Genomic DNA, 18,428 nt, shown 5'->3' with positions numbered 1-18,428 from the left:
TATCTGCACAAAAACGGAAAGACTCTGAAATACAATGAAGTAAGGGTTGGTGAAGACAACGGAACTAGCAGAGATGGCAAAGTTAACTTGTTTGATTAGAGAAAGATCAACGGCTACATTTATCAGTGACTGGAAACCCCTTATAAACTTTTTGCTGAAAAAAGAAGGAAATTATAATGTAACCTTAGAGACAGAGGGTAAAATATAAATGCATTTATATCCACTGTCAAAAAGATTGGAAGCCTCTTCTTTATAATCTTTTCTTTTCTTTTCTTTTCTTTTCTCTTTTCTTTCTTTTCTATTTCTTTTTCTATTTTCTTTCTTACTTATTCACTACTCTTCCTTATTTTCTTTGCTTCTTTTCTAATGTTTGTATTGTTTTTATCTTGTTAAAAATTTCTTCAATAAAAATTATATTAAAAAAAAAGAACAAAGTGCTGAGCTAGTGAGAGCTTGTTCTGGCAAGGTTAGCTTGAAGCCAGATGTCCATGACAATAATAAGGGACAGGTGACAACTCTTCCTCCTGCCCAACAGGAGGGAGAAAGAGGTGCAAAAATTAAACCTTGAACTCATTAGGAAGAGAGCCTGCATTTTGTACTGGGCAGTCCCCAGAATTTCTTCTGAAGACCTCAGTGTCCTTAAATCACTGTCTGCACAGTTTCCAGTTCTAGGATCAGCCAAGAGAAGCATGAAATATTCAGGCTAAGAAGATGAAATGGGTAGAGGCAATTGGGCTCTAAGCTGTAATGTGGCTTGATTAAGCAGAATGTGCAAACTCATCGATTGTGGTTTCTAAATCCCAGGATATGGCTAAGATTACAATGCAGACCCTGCCACTATTTATTTACTTATTTAATTTATTTTCAAATTTGTATGCCGCCCATCTCCCCCAATGGGTGACTCTGGGCGGCTCACAATAATAAAAAAGAAGAAAAAACACAGGACTCTCCAGACATGGACTGGAGGTTGTTCAACAAGTGACAATTAAAACAAACCGGTTTAGAGCAATGTGGAAGAGACTGATGTGTTAACAGCAGCACTACTGAATTACAAGATATTCAGAACCAGCATTTCGAATCCAGTTTTGTTGACTACAACACCTATTACTCTCCAACCAGTATGGCTGTTGAGTAAATGAATATTGCCTAGGTATTACCAGTTTGGGCAATAGCTGTTAGCATGTCGGCAATTGCTTCAAGCACATTCCTCAAAATCTGTGTTCCCAAATGGGCATTTTTTTTTTAAGTGTTGGCCAGTAAATTGCTTATATTACATACCTTTAAGAAATAAATCTCATACCATTAAGAATATTCCTGCTGTATAGCTGCTAGATATTTTTCTTTTAATTTTTAGGTAGTGTTTTGCTAAGCCGCCCTTGGTAAATTTAAGTTCCGAAGGGCATCTCCTAAAGTTTGAAATCAATTAATCAGTCAATCATCTTTGAAGCCCTGTATTTTGGGTCTAGATCTTTCTGCAAAATAGAATTTTTCCCGGTGGGGGTGGGGAGAGAAGAAATAAAATTCAGGCTAGTAACAAAAGGAGGACAGTGACATCTGAATGTTTTGTGATTTTTTTTTAAATAATATATGATCCATTCATATTAAAAGCTAGAAGCAAAATTGAAGTACCTTGCATACCTGGGTCATGGAGTCAAAAATTCCAAACTCTCTTAAATCCGTCTTCTCCTACTGTAATCCAATTTATCCAGAGAACACATCATTCCCTCAGAGCATTTGGTTATTTGTTCCTTCTTATGCTTTCATATTACAGCTGGGTCCCCTATTTTGATGCTGTTTTATTATTATGGAGCAAATAAGGATAAGAGGACATATAGCTACCAGCTTCTAGCACCATATGAAGTTATCACTCCATCTTTTCCATCCTGCTTTGTTGTTTTGCTTTTATATTTAGCAAATGAAATCAGGTTCATTGTCATTGCTAATATCTTACGACGTAAAGCAACAGGACTAAAATACTGAGGAGTTGAGGACAGAAGAACAACATACCTCTCCACGTTGAAGCAGGAGAATAGACATGTTTAAAAGAAATTTGTAAAATTCAGAAAGATTCAAAAAGAGGCCTGTGAATGGAATTCATCAAGAGTATTTTCAAGATTGATAGATTTCTCCCACAGTGCATGAATTTTATGGAATTCACTACCACAAGACGTGAGGACGTCCAATGGTTTTGAAGGCTTTAAAGGAAGGCTAGATCTTTCCTTCATTAATGCAACTCCATACAGTAATTAGCACTGATAGCAAAAGAGCGTTCCCATGTTCAGAGTCAATAATTACTCTGGATGCTGGAGGGAAACAAGGTGGAAAGTAGTCAGCTTTACCCTCATGAGACCCAAAGATATTCTCAGAATGAACTAAATGGATCTTGGTCTATCCAGCCAAGCAATTCCTAACTTCTAATATATAAATCCGATGCCAGATTTGTCGGATATCAATTGCATTTCTTTTCTTGGTAAGAGGGAAAAATTACTGGTAGAATGTTCAGAGTTATAGGGTAGTGCCATTTCATATCTGTTCTTGGACATTTTTCAGGTATAGAACAGGGTTTCTTAAACTTTTTCCTCTCAGGACCCTTTCCCTCTTGTAAAAATTATGGAGGATCCCAAAAGAGTTTTTTTTTTTGGTATGGGCTATATTTATTGACATTTACTGTATTAAAAATTAAAAATGACACATTCACTGCTGCTACCGCTTCTCACAATTGTTGGATGGGATTTTAATATTGTATTATTTTTCAACATAGGCTGGCAAATAATTTTGATTTCACAGACCCCTGAGAGGGTCTTGGGGGACCCCCAGGGGTCCTAGAGCCCGACTTTAAGAAACACTGGCATACAGCACTCATACTTGCTTGAAACTACCAATGACCCAGAGGTTAAGGTAATAATGCTACTAATAATAGAAATACATCTACCAATACATGAAACCAAAAGGATCTAAGAGGAAGATATAAGAACTTGGTGTGATTTCAACATTTGACATGAATTTGCCTCTCCTCCAGAGAAATGGAATAAAGAACAAAATTATGGAGTTGGGAGCATCTTGGAAGTCACCGAGTCCAGTCCCCTACGTCAATACAGACTCTACAGTGGCTTCTCTGGCACAGAGAACTCTGCTCATAGTTTCTTACAAATTGAGCCTGGCTCCTAACCACTTCATGGACACATCCGTAGGCAATAACACTGAATGGCCTCCATTAAAGGAGAGCTCATTATCTCCAGAGTTAACCTGCTTCACTGCTTCACAACTCTTACAGTTAAGAAGGTTTTCCAAACGTTAGGTCAAATCTGCTTCCCTGCAACTTTCACCCATTAGTTCCCTGGCACAACAGAGGAAAATATCTGCTTCATCTTTTATATGGCAACCCTTTGGGGTAAGTGTCCGTTAAATGACAGGCTGTTACCTGGTTGCTACTGGGAAGACAAGTCATGCAATGTGAATAAACTATGCCGCCAGAGGATCTAGCTTTGCTTGGCATAAGAACATCACTCTGAATTACCTTCCAAAGAATAAATCTCTCAAGCATCTTTGGACCATTTTGCAGCTTCCAAACTATTTGTAATATCGTAAACAAGCTTGCCCAAACAAAAATGTCAAGACAATGATAGAAGTCTGGTGAGCAGGTGGTCAGCATTTGTAGACACATTGTTGAATGTGTACATTAATGCACGCAAGCTTTTCAAAGTAGAGTTGGGAACAATGAGCCAAAGAACAAACAGAAGAGAATTTTTTCCAGAACTGTGAGATAACAATTACACTAAGTAGAGATGATCTGAGAAGTGTCACTAACTGTATCTTTATAACTTTCCCCCCTTGCACGGCATTTATCCTCCTTCCTAAAACTTTTTGATTACACTGATCGCATTTTAATACCTGCAAAATCCATCTCTCTTGATCACAGCAGGAATGCTAAATTGGGAAACAGGTATTGGGCCTGTTCCCAAAACAGGAAACAGGGCCTCATGATTTAAAAAATTGTAAGAATCAAATTGGATGTTAAGATAGAACTTCTCATCTGTTCCCAGATCTTCCATTCGGACAGTAACCAGTACGGCATAGTGGTTAAGGTGTTAGACTAAAACCAGGAAAATCCAGGTTCAAGTTCATCCTTAACAGAGGTTTCCAATATACTTCATAGGGTTGTTGTGGGGGGGAAACATGGAGAAGGGAATGCCATGTGTTGGGCTCTTGGAGAAAAAGTGGAATATAAATGTAGCAAGCAAACAAATTGGAATTTACACATGATGGATGTGCAACTCACAAACCAAAATGAATACCCACTAAAGTTAATTTGATTTGTGATGCCTTCAACAACCCAATGTGCGAATGAGCCATAAAGATGGATTCCCTTCACCTGACTTCCTGGAGTAAGTAAAAGTCCACCAAGGAAACAATCCTAGATAAAATTTAGAACAGTTACCCAGTTGTCAAAGGCGTCTGTGCCCTCAAACTCAGTAGACTGGACCATCTGAAGGCCTCTAGTCCATGCTCCCCTTATTTCGCTTCAGAAGCTGTGGATCAAAGCAATAATTTGTCCAGTCCTGTCTGCCTCTAAGTTGGGGACTTTTACAACAGAGACTCAGGAACATTTAGTAAGACGTTATATTACAGTAAATAATTAATATGGTACATGTGCAATACATAACTACATATCTATCTAGGATGCAGCAGCAGGAGTATTTCCTAATATATCCAACTATTTCATGGGTCATGTCCTTTTTCTTCTTTTCCTGTTTACAAAATATGGCTCACATCTGTATTATGAGTCTCTTGATCATTAACATACCCATTTTGTAATTAAACATTTTTTTAAAAAAGAAAGGCTTAAGCTATTGTTTGCTCAGAGTTTTCCCCAGGAATAGGCTAACCATAAGAGCTTATCCAAAAAGATCCAGGATCCCAATACTTTGTGTCTCTTCCTACAATGCAGACCCACTCACTCTACCACTCTTTTACTGTCCTCAAAGTTACTCAGTGGAACTGACATTTAAGGGCTTACCTGGAGAATGGCACACAATCTGCAGTCTTAACCAGCTTGATTTTAGATGAATTAATATGGCTTGAACATCATATCCCACTTTTGGACATGCTCCTTTCATCAATGGTGAGCAGAAGTCTAATTTTCCAAGCCCTCCGTTTCTGTCTCTTCCTTTTCAAGGGGAAAACTGGCAGATGTCCCACTTTTCTGTGCATTTGCTCGCTCATACACGCACACCCTCTCTGCTGCAGACTCTCTCTAGTACTGGCTTCCTCAGTGCTGTAGCACTACATCTCTGCTTCCTCAATGCCAGAAAAAGGGTATTGAGCAGCTCCAAGCATATCCCAGTTAAAGGGCCAGAACATCTGCATAACTCTGATAACAGTGAGAAGAGGACAGCTAATTCTCAGCAAGTACTAGTTTGCCTTTATCCAGATGATGAAGTATACCTGTCAGAATTAGTTCAGAAACAGGAAGAAAGTCTTAGAAGGGCATCTGGGCTAGAGACAAACCTCCCCCCACCTCCAAAATATACATTTTAGACCCAAAGACCAATTTTCCTTCAAAGAAAGGCAAACCTTGTGCCTGGAATAGTTCGTGCTCTTATGTTAAAAAGATGCAAAGCTGATTTACATACAACCATCCAGTATAGTTTTCTGCTAACTCAAGGAATAGCAGATAGCAATACATCTTGGTACTGGAGAAAGGCCCATCGTGTTAAAAGGAGAAATCGAAACCATCTCAGGCACTGCAAACCACAAATTCTTCTTTATCCAAAGAGGAAATGAAGATATGAATCTTATTTTCAGCTTTACAGACCACCTAGTCCTCCGACTCCTTATGATGCTGAACACTTTGATTATTCCCCAGCAGACAACTCAGTTTAAGCAAGGGAGCAATCACAGCAATTGGCAACTTAGAATTGCAGTTTGAAGTCAGAGCCTTGCAATAACAATAAAAATGGTTTCACATTCTTACAGGGTAAGCCACACACATCTATTGGTTCAATTTACTTTACTCAGGGTGATGAGTGTTTATATAGCTTTCTAATGATCTGCTTCCTAGTAGAACCACATCAACTTTTTCTCCCTTTGGGCTTCCTCTCCTTGAATGGTGGGTGAACGAAACACGAATGCTTCTGCCCCGTTTAGGTAAGAGTGGGCCTTCCTAACTAGACCTATTTGTGCTGTAAAACATCTGTAGAATCGCAAGACAGCAGCAGAAAATTTACAGAAAATTTGAATGCCTAGCGGCCACCTGGGGATTGCCCAGATTTTTGCAGCCCAAATATGGTGGACCCTCTTAAACAATTATGCACACAGCGTTGAAACTTCAACCCCTCCTATTCCTTATCTTGGTCACTCCAGGCAGTTTTCTACATCCTGGCTCCAGTCCTGGGACCAAGCCAAGAGCGAAGTGCCAGCATCAATAAAATACAGGAGGCAAAGCATGAGAATAGCGCACTTTTTGTAGAGGAAAACAAGCCACTGCTACTCTCATGTGCAGGTTGGACTTTGGCTGCCAGTAATCCAGCATGGAAAAATCAAATGAGGCTCCTGCAAAGTCATATGATACAAGAACCAGCGCAGGGTGGTGGTGAAGGGATTGGACTAGGAGTGGGGAGATACATGTTCTTGCCCATCTTCAGCCAGGGAAACTCCCTAGGTGACTTTGGCCAGTCCTTCTCTCTCAGCCCAACCTACCTCATCAAGTTGTTGTGGGGAAAAATATGAGGTGGTACAATGTATGCTATCTTGAGCTCTTTTACAAAGGGTGGGATATAAATCTACAAGATATCAGGCTGCCTTAATGCAAATTCTTTGACACCCTAGATCTGAACCTTCACATGGAAACAGCTTTTCTTTTTTCCATATTCACTCCCTTACTGCAGGCCCCTTGTTATATATGCTGTGGTCACATGACATACTTACCCATGATTAAATGAATCACGGTTACTAAATTAATCCAATTTTTGGCATTCCCAGAATAGAACTGAAGCACAGATTAACTCCCCAGATTGTGTTAGTACATTGCACTAGGCTAAAATGGGGTTGGCCAGGATGTGATCTTGTGTATTGTACAAACACAGGTAAAGTCACCAGTTGCGTGATGCGGGAAATAGGTAAGAGCTTCTAAGGCCAGAATCCAATGTTGCTTTACAGCATTGTAAACCCTACTTTGGGTTAAACATCTCAGCGGGACTTGCTTCCAAGAGATATGCGTAGGCTCGGAAGGGACTTCCTTTCTTCCCGCTAGTCATGCAATTTCAGATGAAGTATCAAAGTCCAAAAATTGTTTTAAAAAGTCAAATGGTTTTAAAGATGCTCGTTTTTGCCTTCTGCAGAATTATGAGATTTCCCAATCTGGGTACAGGAATGTTTATTCTTCAATTGTGTTATGCTGTGTCTTTAACAAAAATAGCCCACAGTGTTCCTTTTACTTTCAGTTTTCCCACAAGCATCTGCAAAAGGAAATCGGAATAAGTTGCTTGCAGACAAATCAGCCAGTTCATTTATCAATAGTCTTATCTCTAGCCTTTGTTCCTCTCAACATGCCCAAAATTCCTTCTTCTTATCTTGCCCACTTGTCTGTTTCCTTACGCCAAGATACTTCCTGTTTGCCTTTCCCAAATCATTGGTTGCCCCCTTACCCTTCTTGTTTCTTCATTTTAGTTAACAAATACCGGTTTGCCGAAGAAATGTTTGCTATGATTTGGAAAGGATTTCTGCTGCGCAGCCTTGAAGATAATTATTCAGAGAATTATTTCCAATGGAGGTGAACAGGGTTTATTCCTCATTAATTTTTTCAGGACAGCAGCCTTAGTTTCTCCAAAGGCTGCAATTCAGCCCTTGCTCATAACTTCCCTAAGGTCTGCCTGGCACGTTCATTGGCACTGGGTAAATTCTGACTTAGAAGAGTCTTATCTGCACCATCACGGTTGCCCTGTTGCCAGAACAGGCAGGCGACTTCCAGAAATGGATGATGTCACCCTCTATTGATCTACCACTGTACCAGCTGTCAGCTCAAAGCAATCTGAGGGAGCATTTTTTTGCTCCACTTCTGAAGTGCATCGTTCCATGTTATGTCCCCTCAACTGCTCCTTCTTGAGAGGGGGTGCCTCAATTTGTTGCAAAGTAACCCCAGCAGTTCACTGACTACATTGTGGAGAAAGGAACACACCTTCAACTGGGTCAATTCTTAGCATGTACTCAATAGCTTCTATGCCAACACCTTAGGCCAAGATCTGTCAGGTTAAGCCCAAGAAACTCCACGAGACAGTTCTGGAACAGCCCAGTTACTTTATTAGCTCGCACCTGCTAGACAGAATCTCGCCAGACTAACTCTAAACTCCCCAAGCCAGCAACTAAACACTACGAATCCCTTAAGGTGGTGCCAATCTCATCTTCTTCGCTTTCCCATGCTCACTGTGGGCTGAGGAGATGCTTCTGTCCTTGACTCCTCTCATTCCATTCCATCACACGATCATACTCGTTATTTATTATTTATTTATTTTATTAAATCAATTTATATAGCCGCCCATCTCACCACAGGCGACTCTGGGCAGTGCACAACAAAGTTAAAAAAAATCAATAAATACATTAAAAATATAAAAATAAAACAAATAATAAAAGAATGTTAAAAATAAGGGAGCCGCCTCACTAATTCCCCTGTCCCTTGGGGTCCCCAGGCCTGCTGACATAACCAGGTCTTGAGGGACCTCCGGAAGCTCAACAAGGATGAGGCCAACCTCACCTCAGGGGGGAGAAGATTCCACAGTGCAGGTGCCACAGAAGAAAAGGCCCGCTGCCTGGGGCCTGCCAAATGTAGCTCCCTGGGCAAGAGAACCCATAACATGCCTTCTCTGCTGGATCTGGTAGGATAGGCAGATGAAATTATGCTATTTTAGCACTGCTGGAATGGTGCTATGAGAATGGAACAGCATGGAAAGAAGGAAGTCCTTACTTTAAAGGTGCTTGTTGTGCGTGCACATATGTGCATCCTGATGCTTTAACAATGCATATATAAATTTAACTTCATATTATATACGCGCGCACACACACATACACAGAATATATATGGACTGACAGCTGTGCTCATAAAATTTTAGAGCTTTGTTCTTAACCACTGAATTAAACATATTTTCTTCCTCGTCTTGTGTTCTATCTACAGCAGTGTTGTCCAAACTTGGCCACTTTAAGATGAGTGGACTTCAACTCCCAGAATTCCCTAGCCAGCCTGGCTGGGGAATTCTGGGAGTTGAAGTCCACTCATCTTAAAGTGGCCAAGTTTGGACAACACTGATCTACAGTGAAAGCATTTTCTCCATCTTTTCTACAACTGGATTTCTAAAGCAGATGGTGTTCATGGTAGACAAAGAGGTAGAATGCATCATGGCACCATGGGTTCTATTAGCATTCTTAATGATTTTGCACATAGTAAATTCACCCAGGTTAAAAGCTTGTCCTCGAGCTGAGGATCCTTCACACCAGCTTTGGGGTGACATAACACGTCCAACTTTGTTTCTAGCATTAGAGAGATCCCTTTCTTTTGGAATAAGGGGGTTGGAAAAGATGTTGATGGCTGTTTTGACCCCAATAGCTATTGCAGGTACAGAAATAAATGGGAAACAGGACACACAATTAGAACAATTGCACAACATGATGGTAAAGGTCTGAATGAGGGCAAAAAGTTGGGGTAGCTGGGAAAACGTTCAAGCAGTTTTGGTTGGGAAGATTTCCAGAACTTTGGCGCAAATTAACTATATTAGTACAAACTGATATTGTAATAGTGTTTTTTTTTTTTAACATAAAGTGAATTCTTGGATGAAAATAAGCAATCACATAATAGCAAAATGGCATAAAATGAATTCTCATAAAGGGAAGCACACCCACACAAGTAAATATGTCCAGGAAGACCTGCCCACTGGAAGGAATGAAATGGCCAATCACCTCTTGAAAGAGAAAGGTGGGCGGGCAGAGCAGCAGAGGAATTGTCCAATAGGGGGACGTGGTCACCTGCAGTCCAGACTCAAGACCTTGCAAGCCTTGCCAAAGTTTCTGAGCCCAGACAGGGCTTTCTTAAGGCAGCTTAGGATCAAATCGGCATGAGCGCAGGACAGAGGCGGCTTAAACAGGACATGCGGATGTGCCCTAAACAGTACAGAAGCCTGCTCTGATGAGAATTGGTTCTGTGCACGGCAGCCCGCATGTGCTCTGACTCACTTCTTGCCCTTGGAATGCAGATGGCTGAACAGAGTGCTCTGCTTCACACTGGTGCCAGGAGAATGATGTCCCAACAGCACTCACAGCCATGCAAGACCTTTTGGTGCCCGAGATGAAGAAGAGGACCCTCTCCCTCAGTTAACCTACAGAAGCCAGTCAGGTTGGCAACTCAATCTTTTGCATTTTCCCCAGTACTGCCTGAGTTAGCTACCTTGCTTTATCTAACAGTGTACTGGGGAGGGGGGAGGAGAAATAGAGAGAGAGAGAGAGAGTTCTCCAACTCTCACTGATGCCCCTTCTTCTGCCACTCTCTTTTTCCATGTCAGGGCAATGCCACCCCTCAATATTTGAAGTTCTACTTTGACTATATGGCTTGCTGCCACAGCCTTCCCATAGCCACCTGTATGCTGATGAGTAGGCAGATTAACAAACAAATGAATCTTCAGCCTTCAGAACGTGGAGGTGGATGAAGTGGTTAGAACACAGCTGCGGCTGACCTATTGCCTTCCCCTGTGCAGTCATACACAATTCATGCTCCTCTCTCTGAAATGAGAACAATTCTGCTGACTCGAGTAGAAGGAGGCATTTGTCCTTTGCCTGCTGTCCCTGATGAATGTACATTTAATACGTGCATGTGGCCCACCAACACACATACTGCATATACAATCACATTAGAGTAGCTTACATTAGAAAAGTAACTCCACTTACCTGCTGCACAGCCAGACTCCTGGCATCTGCTCTAATGGTGCGGCTCAAGGAGGAAACCACAGATGAGATTACACAGATGTTTCTTCCTCCACCCTTCAGAAATTAATTTAAGAGTTAGGTCCCATTAGACATTAGCATTTTGCTCTCCTAGGTGTATGCTGTTATATATTTCTCCCTCATCAGGATATAAATTACTATTGTATTTTAGCTGATGTTAGAAAGGTAATATCTGCCTCTAGTTGAGCTTGACTCCTGGAGTCTACATGGACAATGTTACACCACCACCACTCCCATTTCCCAGTGTAGTTTAAATCCCTGGGGTTTCCTGATGATCGTCTGTCCAAACACTAACCAGTTCCAAACCTGCTTAGCTTTTCAAAATCAGCCAAAGTTGGCTAGGTGCTTCTACTAGTGGATGACACTTCAACTGTTAACCATTTTTACAGACTGATCACATTCATGACTTTGCTACTGCATATTTTGAGATTTCATGCAGTATATTTCAAATGCAAATGTAACAAACAAGAGATTCCTCTTCAATCCATTACTGAGAAGGAAGCAGGGCAATGATGGGGAACTTAAAGACGACCAGCCTTTTAGTTTTCTAAACTTTCTCAATGAACTTAAATCCAAGTTAGTTTTCTTCAGTAAACTAAATGTACTGATCTCCAAAGGCATGTCTGTATTTTTACAAGTCTAGAGGTTGCACATAAAACTTTTTCTTGCGTCCATTGCTGACCAATAGCTGAGTGTCCCACCACCTATGCTCCCACAAATCATGAACAGATCCTGATACACACCCACCTATTAAATTAAATCGATTGCCAACATCCCTGACTCACAAAACACTCACACTTGTGTAGAAAGTTTGATATGCAAATGACAACAAGCCTCAATCAGCACAGTGCCACATTTCTGCTATATCTCGAACCCTGTTGCGGCTTGGGCAAAGGTGGCAGGTCTGGTTTTGTATGCTCACGAGTCTTTCCTGCTACAACTCTGGCTGGGTGATGGGATTGTTGGGAGATACAAATAATTGTAGGCATCACTGCTGAAAACCTGGACTTTGAAGATGAGCCAACTCTTAGAAGGGGCTGCTTGCCTGGTGAATTTTATCACTATATGTAATGTCTGAACACAGCTTCTCCCTTTTTTCCTTTCCTTTCCTTTCCTTTCCTTTCCTTTCCTTTCCTTTCCTTTCCTTTCCTTTCCTTTCCTTTCCTTTCCTTTCCTTTCCTTTCCTTTCCTTCCCCCCCCCTCCTTCCTTCTTTCTCCTTTTTCTGCTAAATGGTGGAAAGATATGTTTGTTTCAGCAGACATATTGCGCACAAACATATCAATTTTTCTATGTGTGTCAGGAGTTTGGGTTTGTAAGACCGATATACACAGATGGAGATCAACTAATTTTATAAATCTAGTAACTTGGGTTTTTTTACAGGCATTTAATGTTAATCAGTAGTTCTTAATAGCACTTACTTTTGTGCTGGGGTTCTGCCCTTTTGTGTAATGTGGCTTCTGATAGGCATATATGTCGAAAGATTTTGCCGACTGTCACAAATAACCCGTTGGAGACAAGTTGCTTCTGAAGATGGAATCTGGGCGGCTAGGGACATTCTTGGAGGAGGCTGATGATCTCAGATGTTTTCTGTTTGAGTTGTGACCAGGGTTTGGAATGGAATCAGTCATGGCTGCTGTTATAAATATACTTCTAAGGGACAAATACAGAAGGGATGTGACTCTTGATTTGCTTGACCCCTCGGTGGCTTTTCATACAATTAACCACAATATTCTCTTCCCTGACCATCTTTATGAGTCGATTGCTCTGTGTTGTAGAAGTTCTGGGCTGAGAGAGAGTGACTGGCCCAAAATTCCCCAACCGGCTTTCATGTCTAAGGGAGGCCTAGAACTCACAGTCTCCTGGTTTCCAGGCCAGTACCTTCACAACTACACCAAACTGGCTCGCAGGTATACTATGGAATTTGGCCTAGAGCTGCAGCGTAATCTTGTGGTTACTCAAAGGCATTTTTTCTCAACAATGGTATCTATACTGAATGATACCTACTTAAAATGTGTGAATCTGTTACATTTTTATATGTCTTTCTAGGAGCTCTCTCTTCATCTAGGGCTTCGGGGTGAGGTATCATCAATATGCTGATATCTAGCCATACATCAGTATCCCAGGCAGAGCTGGAAATGCTGTCCTGATGCCTGTAGGAGATCTGGATATGGTGAAATAAACTGAAATGCCTCCAAGGCAGAATTGCTGTTCATCAATAAACATTGGGCCCTCTATTAACATTAGTCCTGGTAGTTACTCTGGATGGAGTTGCATTTCCCAAGAAGTTGTTTAGGACTTGGGAGTCCTCCTGGACTCTCAGCTCCTCCTTAAACAGCAGGTAGAAGCTAGTGCTATAGGGGCCTTTGCTTAGTTTCAGCTCTATCTGAACCAAAATGTCCCAGCAGTAGTAGCTCATACCTTAAGCACCACTTGGTTGAAGCATAACATGGTCCATATGGGGCTGTCTTTGGACAAAGCCCAGAAGCTGAGCTGGTACAAAATGCAATGGTGAGGATAAAACCTATTTTAAAGTTGCTATACTGGTTCAAGTAGGCTTCCAAGCTGAATTCAGAATGCTGCTTGTTATCTTTAAAACCTGACATAGTACAGGGGCACATGAGACAACATCATGTCAGAATAAACTTGTCCATCCGATATGATCATCTGGAGAAGGCCTGCTGAGACTCCCATTTCTTGAAAGATGTATGGGGTGTGGATAAGACAACAGGCCTTCTCAGTGATAACCTGTATGGCTCCAATCCTCCTTAAATTATAAAAGCAAATGAAAAGTGCCCTATTCCATCATGCCTTTAGCCCAAGATGACTGACAACATGATAGACTTTTAATGAATTTATTGCATTCGTTTACTTATATAATTTTTTGGAATTTGGTTTTTGCTGTTTTGCCACCTTTGGTCTTCCAGACTTGGGGTAGGCTAGAAATGCTGTTAATAAAATAAATAAAACTCCTACAATTCCCTGGTCAGCATAATCACCGCTGTGAATATTGACAGTTGAAGTCCACATATTAGGAGATGACCCAGAAAGCCTCCTAGATTTTTTTCTGGGAAATCGATGAACAGAAATACTAGTGGTATAACACAGATATTCTGCACCTTTGGAATAATATTGGCTCAAAGACCAAACAATATCCAAATTAAAAAACTTTGTCCCTATTCATTTATATTGAGAAAACACAAATTAGAATGGGATTGTGATCCAAAACTTATAGCAACATTTTATCCCACAAAATACCAGTGTTCTACTTTCTCCAATGTTTTGAGGCCAAATTTCGAATGGTATATTGTGATAGAACCAAACATGACCTCTTCAACAGCAGGGCATAGATCTTCTCCACCGATTTTTAATACACAGCTGTTCAGGAGTTGTCCTAGCAACTGTAATCTTGCATTGGAATATTAAACAGTAGAAGGTGCAAAATGACAAGGATCTGTTAATCCATAGCTTGCCCAAAGGGAATAAGGTGTTCTACTGGAATCACGTGAGTTCCTGGGATATTGTTTTAGGTGTAAAGTGACAGTCTTCTATCAGTGAGTCGGAAAACAATCCAAACCCAACCCAAACTCTACCATAAAACACGTACATCCAAGTAACCAGGTAGTTCTGCTCTACTCCAGGAAAAGACTATTCTGTAAATATAATATAAATATGTGTATACACACACACATTACATGCTTGGATGTAAATTTTTATATAAACATAAACCTGCAAATACATTTTAAGGTATGAATATTATTTATTCTGAATTTATAAACTGGGGGTGTTTCTGGATGAGGCTGATAGTGCACCATTATCCTGACTTGTTCATGAGATTCAATTTCTGCATTTCTAAACCTCCCACTGTTAAAAAAAAAATAGAAGCAACAGAAAGGGAGCATTTGCACTATATGTTAAAAATATATCTTCCTAGTCAGAATTCAATTTAATGAACATGGCAGTGCGGTAGAGATATCTGGGTTAAAATAAGTGAAGAAATAGTAATATCACTCTTTCAACCAAGGAGAAGATGCAGATGATGCATTCCAAAAGTAAGGTGTAGATCATTGGTTCTCAACGGGGGCGGTACCGCCCCCCGGGGGGTGGTGGGAGGATGCTGAGGGGCGGTGAACTTGTTTTGGGCGGTAGGGGGGGCGGTGGGCATGTTTTGGGCGGTAGAGGGGCCATGAGCATGTTTTGGCATTCGAACTTAATTTTAAGACTCCCCAAAAAATTTATTAAATCGATTATCCGGTTTACACCATTTGTACCAGCAATAAAACGAACTTACGCGACGGCTGCCCTCACGCACTTCTAAGAATGGTGAGACGAATTTGTATTCTAGGTAGGATGACCTTGAAGAACTCGACACTACGATTCTTCTCCGATCCCAACCAGCACAGCGCGTGCGTCAGCTGTCTTCCCGCGCGATTAATCGCAGTGCGTGCGTTGAGCGTCCTTTCAACATGAATGTTTGATTTGACCTGTGTTTCTTGAGTTGCTTTTCGTTCGCTTCATTTTTTTTTTGCATTAGTCATTTTAATTTTAATAAAAGGAATGCAATTACCTTCCAGGGCAAAAGTATTGAGTTAAATCGAACAAATTTGGTGTGTAAGTCTACTGAAAAAAATTACTTAAAATTTTTGCCTTTTATAATTCAGTAACTCCCCCCCCCCAAAGGGTGGCGTTGAAAATTTTTCTGCTCCTTAGGGGGGGCGGCAGCTTCAAAAAGGTTGAGAATCACTGGTGTAGATCTTTCAAAGATCTGGGTCCTCACATAATGTGTCTGAAGTATGATAATCTGAGCCTTGAGTGAGAACTCTGAGTTGATTTGTTTGATCATCTGTTTGTTTTCTTGACTGTCCACAGTATTCTCACGAGTCTTTTCCAACACCAAAGTTCAAAAGCATCAAAGTTCTTTCTGTCCAACTTCTTCAAAGTCCAACTTTTGCTTCCAGAAAGTATCATGGGGAATGCCATTGCCTGTACTATTCTGATCTTTATAGGGATAGACTTGTTAGGCATCTGAATATCTTTTCCAAGGCCTTCATGGTTTTACAACCAAATGTTAATCCACAGTATATTTCTTGACTGATGGTTGATTCTAAAAGGAAGAAGCTATCTGCTACTTCAGTATTTTCATTGTCAATTCTAGAGCTGGTTGTTTTACATGTTGTTATTAGTTTGGTCTTCTTTATGTTTAATATTAGTCATACCATTTTCACTGTGGTCCTTGACTTTTATTACTAGAATATATATCTATATCTATATAGATATATATATTTTTTAATCTGCGCTCAGTCATTGCTGACCCTGCAGTGACTGCTTGGATGAGTCCTTGCAGTTTTCAAGGCAAGTGTTTCGAAAGTGGTTTGCCAGAGCCTCCTTCCTAGAGCAGAGCCCAGCTGGCATGTGCAGGAGGTGGGGTTTCCGTTGCTTCGTGCCCTTTTCGGGCGCGCGCGGTTTTTCGCGCTTACCAGCAACTGTTCCTGACTCCTTTTTGCAAGGAGTCCTTGCAGTTTTCAAGGCAAGTGTTTCGAAAGTGGTTTGCCAGAGCCTCCTTCCTAGAGCAGAGCCCAGCTGGCGTGTGCAGGAGGTGGGGTTTCCGTTGCTTCGTGCCCTTTTCGGGCGCGTGCGGTTTTTCGCGCTTACCAGCAACTGCTCCCGACTCCTTTTTGCAAGGCGCCGCCAGCATTTTTCCTTCCACCGGAGTGAGAGTACCCATTTATCTCCTCATGTGAGTTTTCGAACTGTTGGGTTGACAGGAACTGGGGAGGAAACAGGAGCTCACCCTGCTAACGCGAAGGCTGGACTCGAACCGCTGAAGCGTCGACCATTTCTGGCCAGCAACTTTCAGCGTCATTAAGCCGCTGCGCCACCGCGTCCCCCTATATATCTATATACATACACTAATAATAACAAATTGACTACTAACATATAAGAGAGAAATTATAAAAATTATATAGTATATTATATTACTTTAAACCAGGGGTCCTGAAACTCTTAACTCACTGACCCCATCATGAAGTTTCAGATTGTTCCTCAACTCCCAGACATTTGTTATAATGAAAGTAATGTAATAAACACTACTTAACTAATAGTACAGTACTACAAATAATAATGTCAATGCCTTGGGTAGTCCCATTGACCCTTGGGGGTCAGTATTGACGACTTTGGAGAACCCTGCTTTAAACCATCAAGAAAGGAAATCAAACTGAAATTTGTAAACCAGTTTGGAAGTCATGACTTGATTAAAAAAGAAAACACTTCAGACAAAAAACACTTTCAGTTTATTGATATAGAACTAAAAAGATAACTGACTAAACAGCACCTTCTGATGGCTTCAAGCAGTGCCAACAAAAAACTAGCTGTTCAACATTAAGGGAAACAATATCTGTCATGGAATTTTTGCCAAAGACAGGAGCACAACGCTGAGAAGAACCATGTTTATTGCAATGATCATTGGGTGCCTGCTTTCAAGAAAGAGGGACCCTGAACAACAGGAAAGCATAGAATTTATACACTTTTGAGGTTGAGAGGCAGGAAATCTGAGGGATCTGATTGGAGGATAGGTTTGGGTAGGTGTTAAATGGGGGGTAAATGGCTTTTCTATTGTGAGATAAGAACCACGGCAAACCCGTAAGCAGGCAGGTGATGGCCCTCCCATTGTTTCAGTGTTAAGAGGGCTATTTTTGGCAGCAGAACATGGTCACTCTTGGGCCATGAAATAGCTTGGAGCTAATCCAGTTTCGAATGAGCAAAGAATGGCAGGAGGAAGTGGAGAAAAGAGATTGCAGGAGAGGCAAGGAAAAGGCAAGAGTATGATGGAGAGGCAAGGAGGGGGGGAGAGTGTCCAGCTTTATTTTATTATATTTCCATCACAATATCAAATGTTGAGTATGTCAGGAAGCTCTTCCCACACCTCCATCCTTGTCTCCTAAACTTAGGACCCACAGGGTGAACTTCACTAGAACTCATGATAGTCCCCTGGCCCATGTGCTTGGCCCCCTTTCCCATGCTTAAGGAAAAATGCACCACTGGATTTTAGTATGGCCGTAGATGCTTTTAAGAACCCCCTCTCCCAGTGCCACCTGCTAAAAACCTTCCCTAGACAAAAACAGCACAAAGGCCCAGACCCTCATCCCATTCCACCAGGCCCATCTTTCAGGGCAGTATGGCCATAGATGGCAAAGAAGCTGCTTGGTGCCGTATTTAAGCAAGCCAAAGCGCCACCTGTTCAGCACCTTGCCCGGACTCCGGCCACTCTCTGCACGCGTTGCTCCGGGTCCATCTTTGTTCCTGTTGCTGCTGCGGCAGCTGCTCAGGCTTCCTCCAGAGCACACAGCTGCTCTGGAGCCCTCCCTCTCGGGATCTTTCTCGAACTGCCTCTTCGTCCCCTCAAGCCGGAAGCCGTGGCCTTTTTTGTGCCAGCCCTGCGCAGGCCCCT

At 41.5% G+C, this 18,428-nt stretch overlaps 1 protein-coding gene across 4 annotated transcripts in view; it reads right to left on the bottom strand.

Moving 5' to 3' along the window:
* The window catches only part of VWA5B2 (von Willebrand factor A domain containing 5B2), a 57,813-nt gene extending 52,537 nt beyond the window's left edge, over window positions 1-5,276 (bottom strand). For 2 of the 4 annotated variants that reach the window (XM_088132446.1, XM_088132444.1), the window contains exon 1: window positions 5,018-5,276. In XM_088132446.1, the coding sequence (XP_087988572.1) occupies window positions 5,018-5,117 (100 nt within the window). In that variant the 5' untranslated portion in view covers window positions 5,118-5,276. The remainder of the gene's footprint in view (window positions 1-5,017) is intronic. The other 2 variants (XM_088132443.1, XM_088132445.1) reach the window with 1 other exon arrangement.
* Window positions 5,277-18,428: the final 13,152 nt, after the last annotated feature.

The sequence above is a fragment of the Python bivittatus genome, unplaced genomic scaffold, assembly GCF_059951505.1.
Source record: "Python bivittatus isolate LINGU-HERP-01145 unplaced genomic scaffold, Pbiv_v1 ctg000980_np1212, whole genome shotgun sequence".
NCBI lineage: Eukaryota > Metazoa > Chordata > Lepidosauria > Squamata > Pythonidae > Python > Python bivittatus.
The sequence above is the reverse complement of the archived record's forward strand: the minus strand, read 5'-3'. Positions and strand labels throughout refer to the sequence as shown.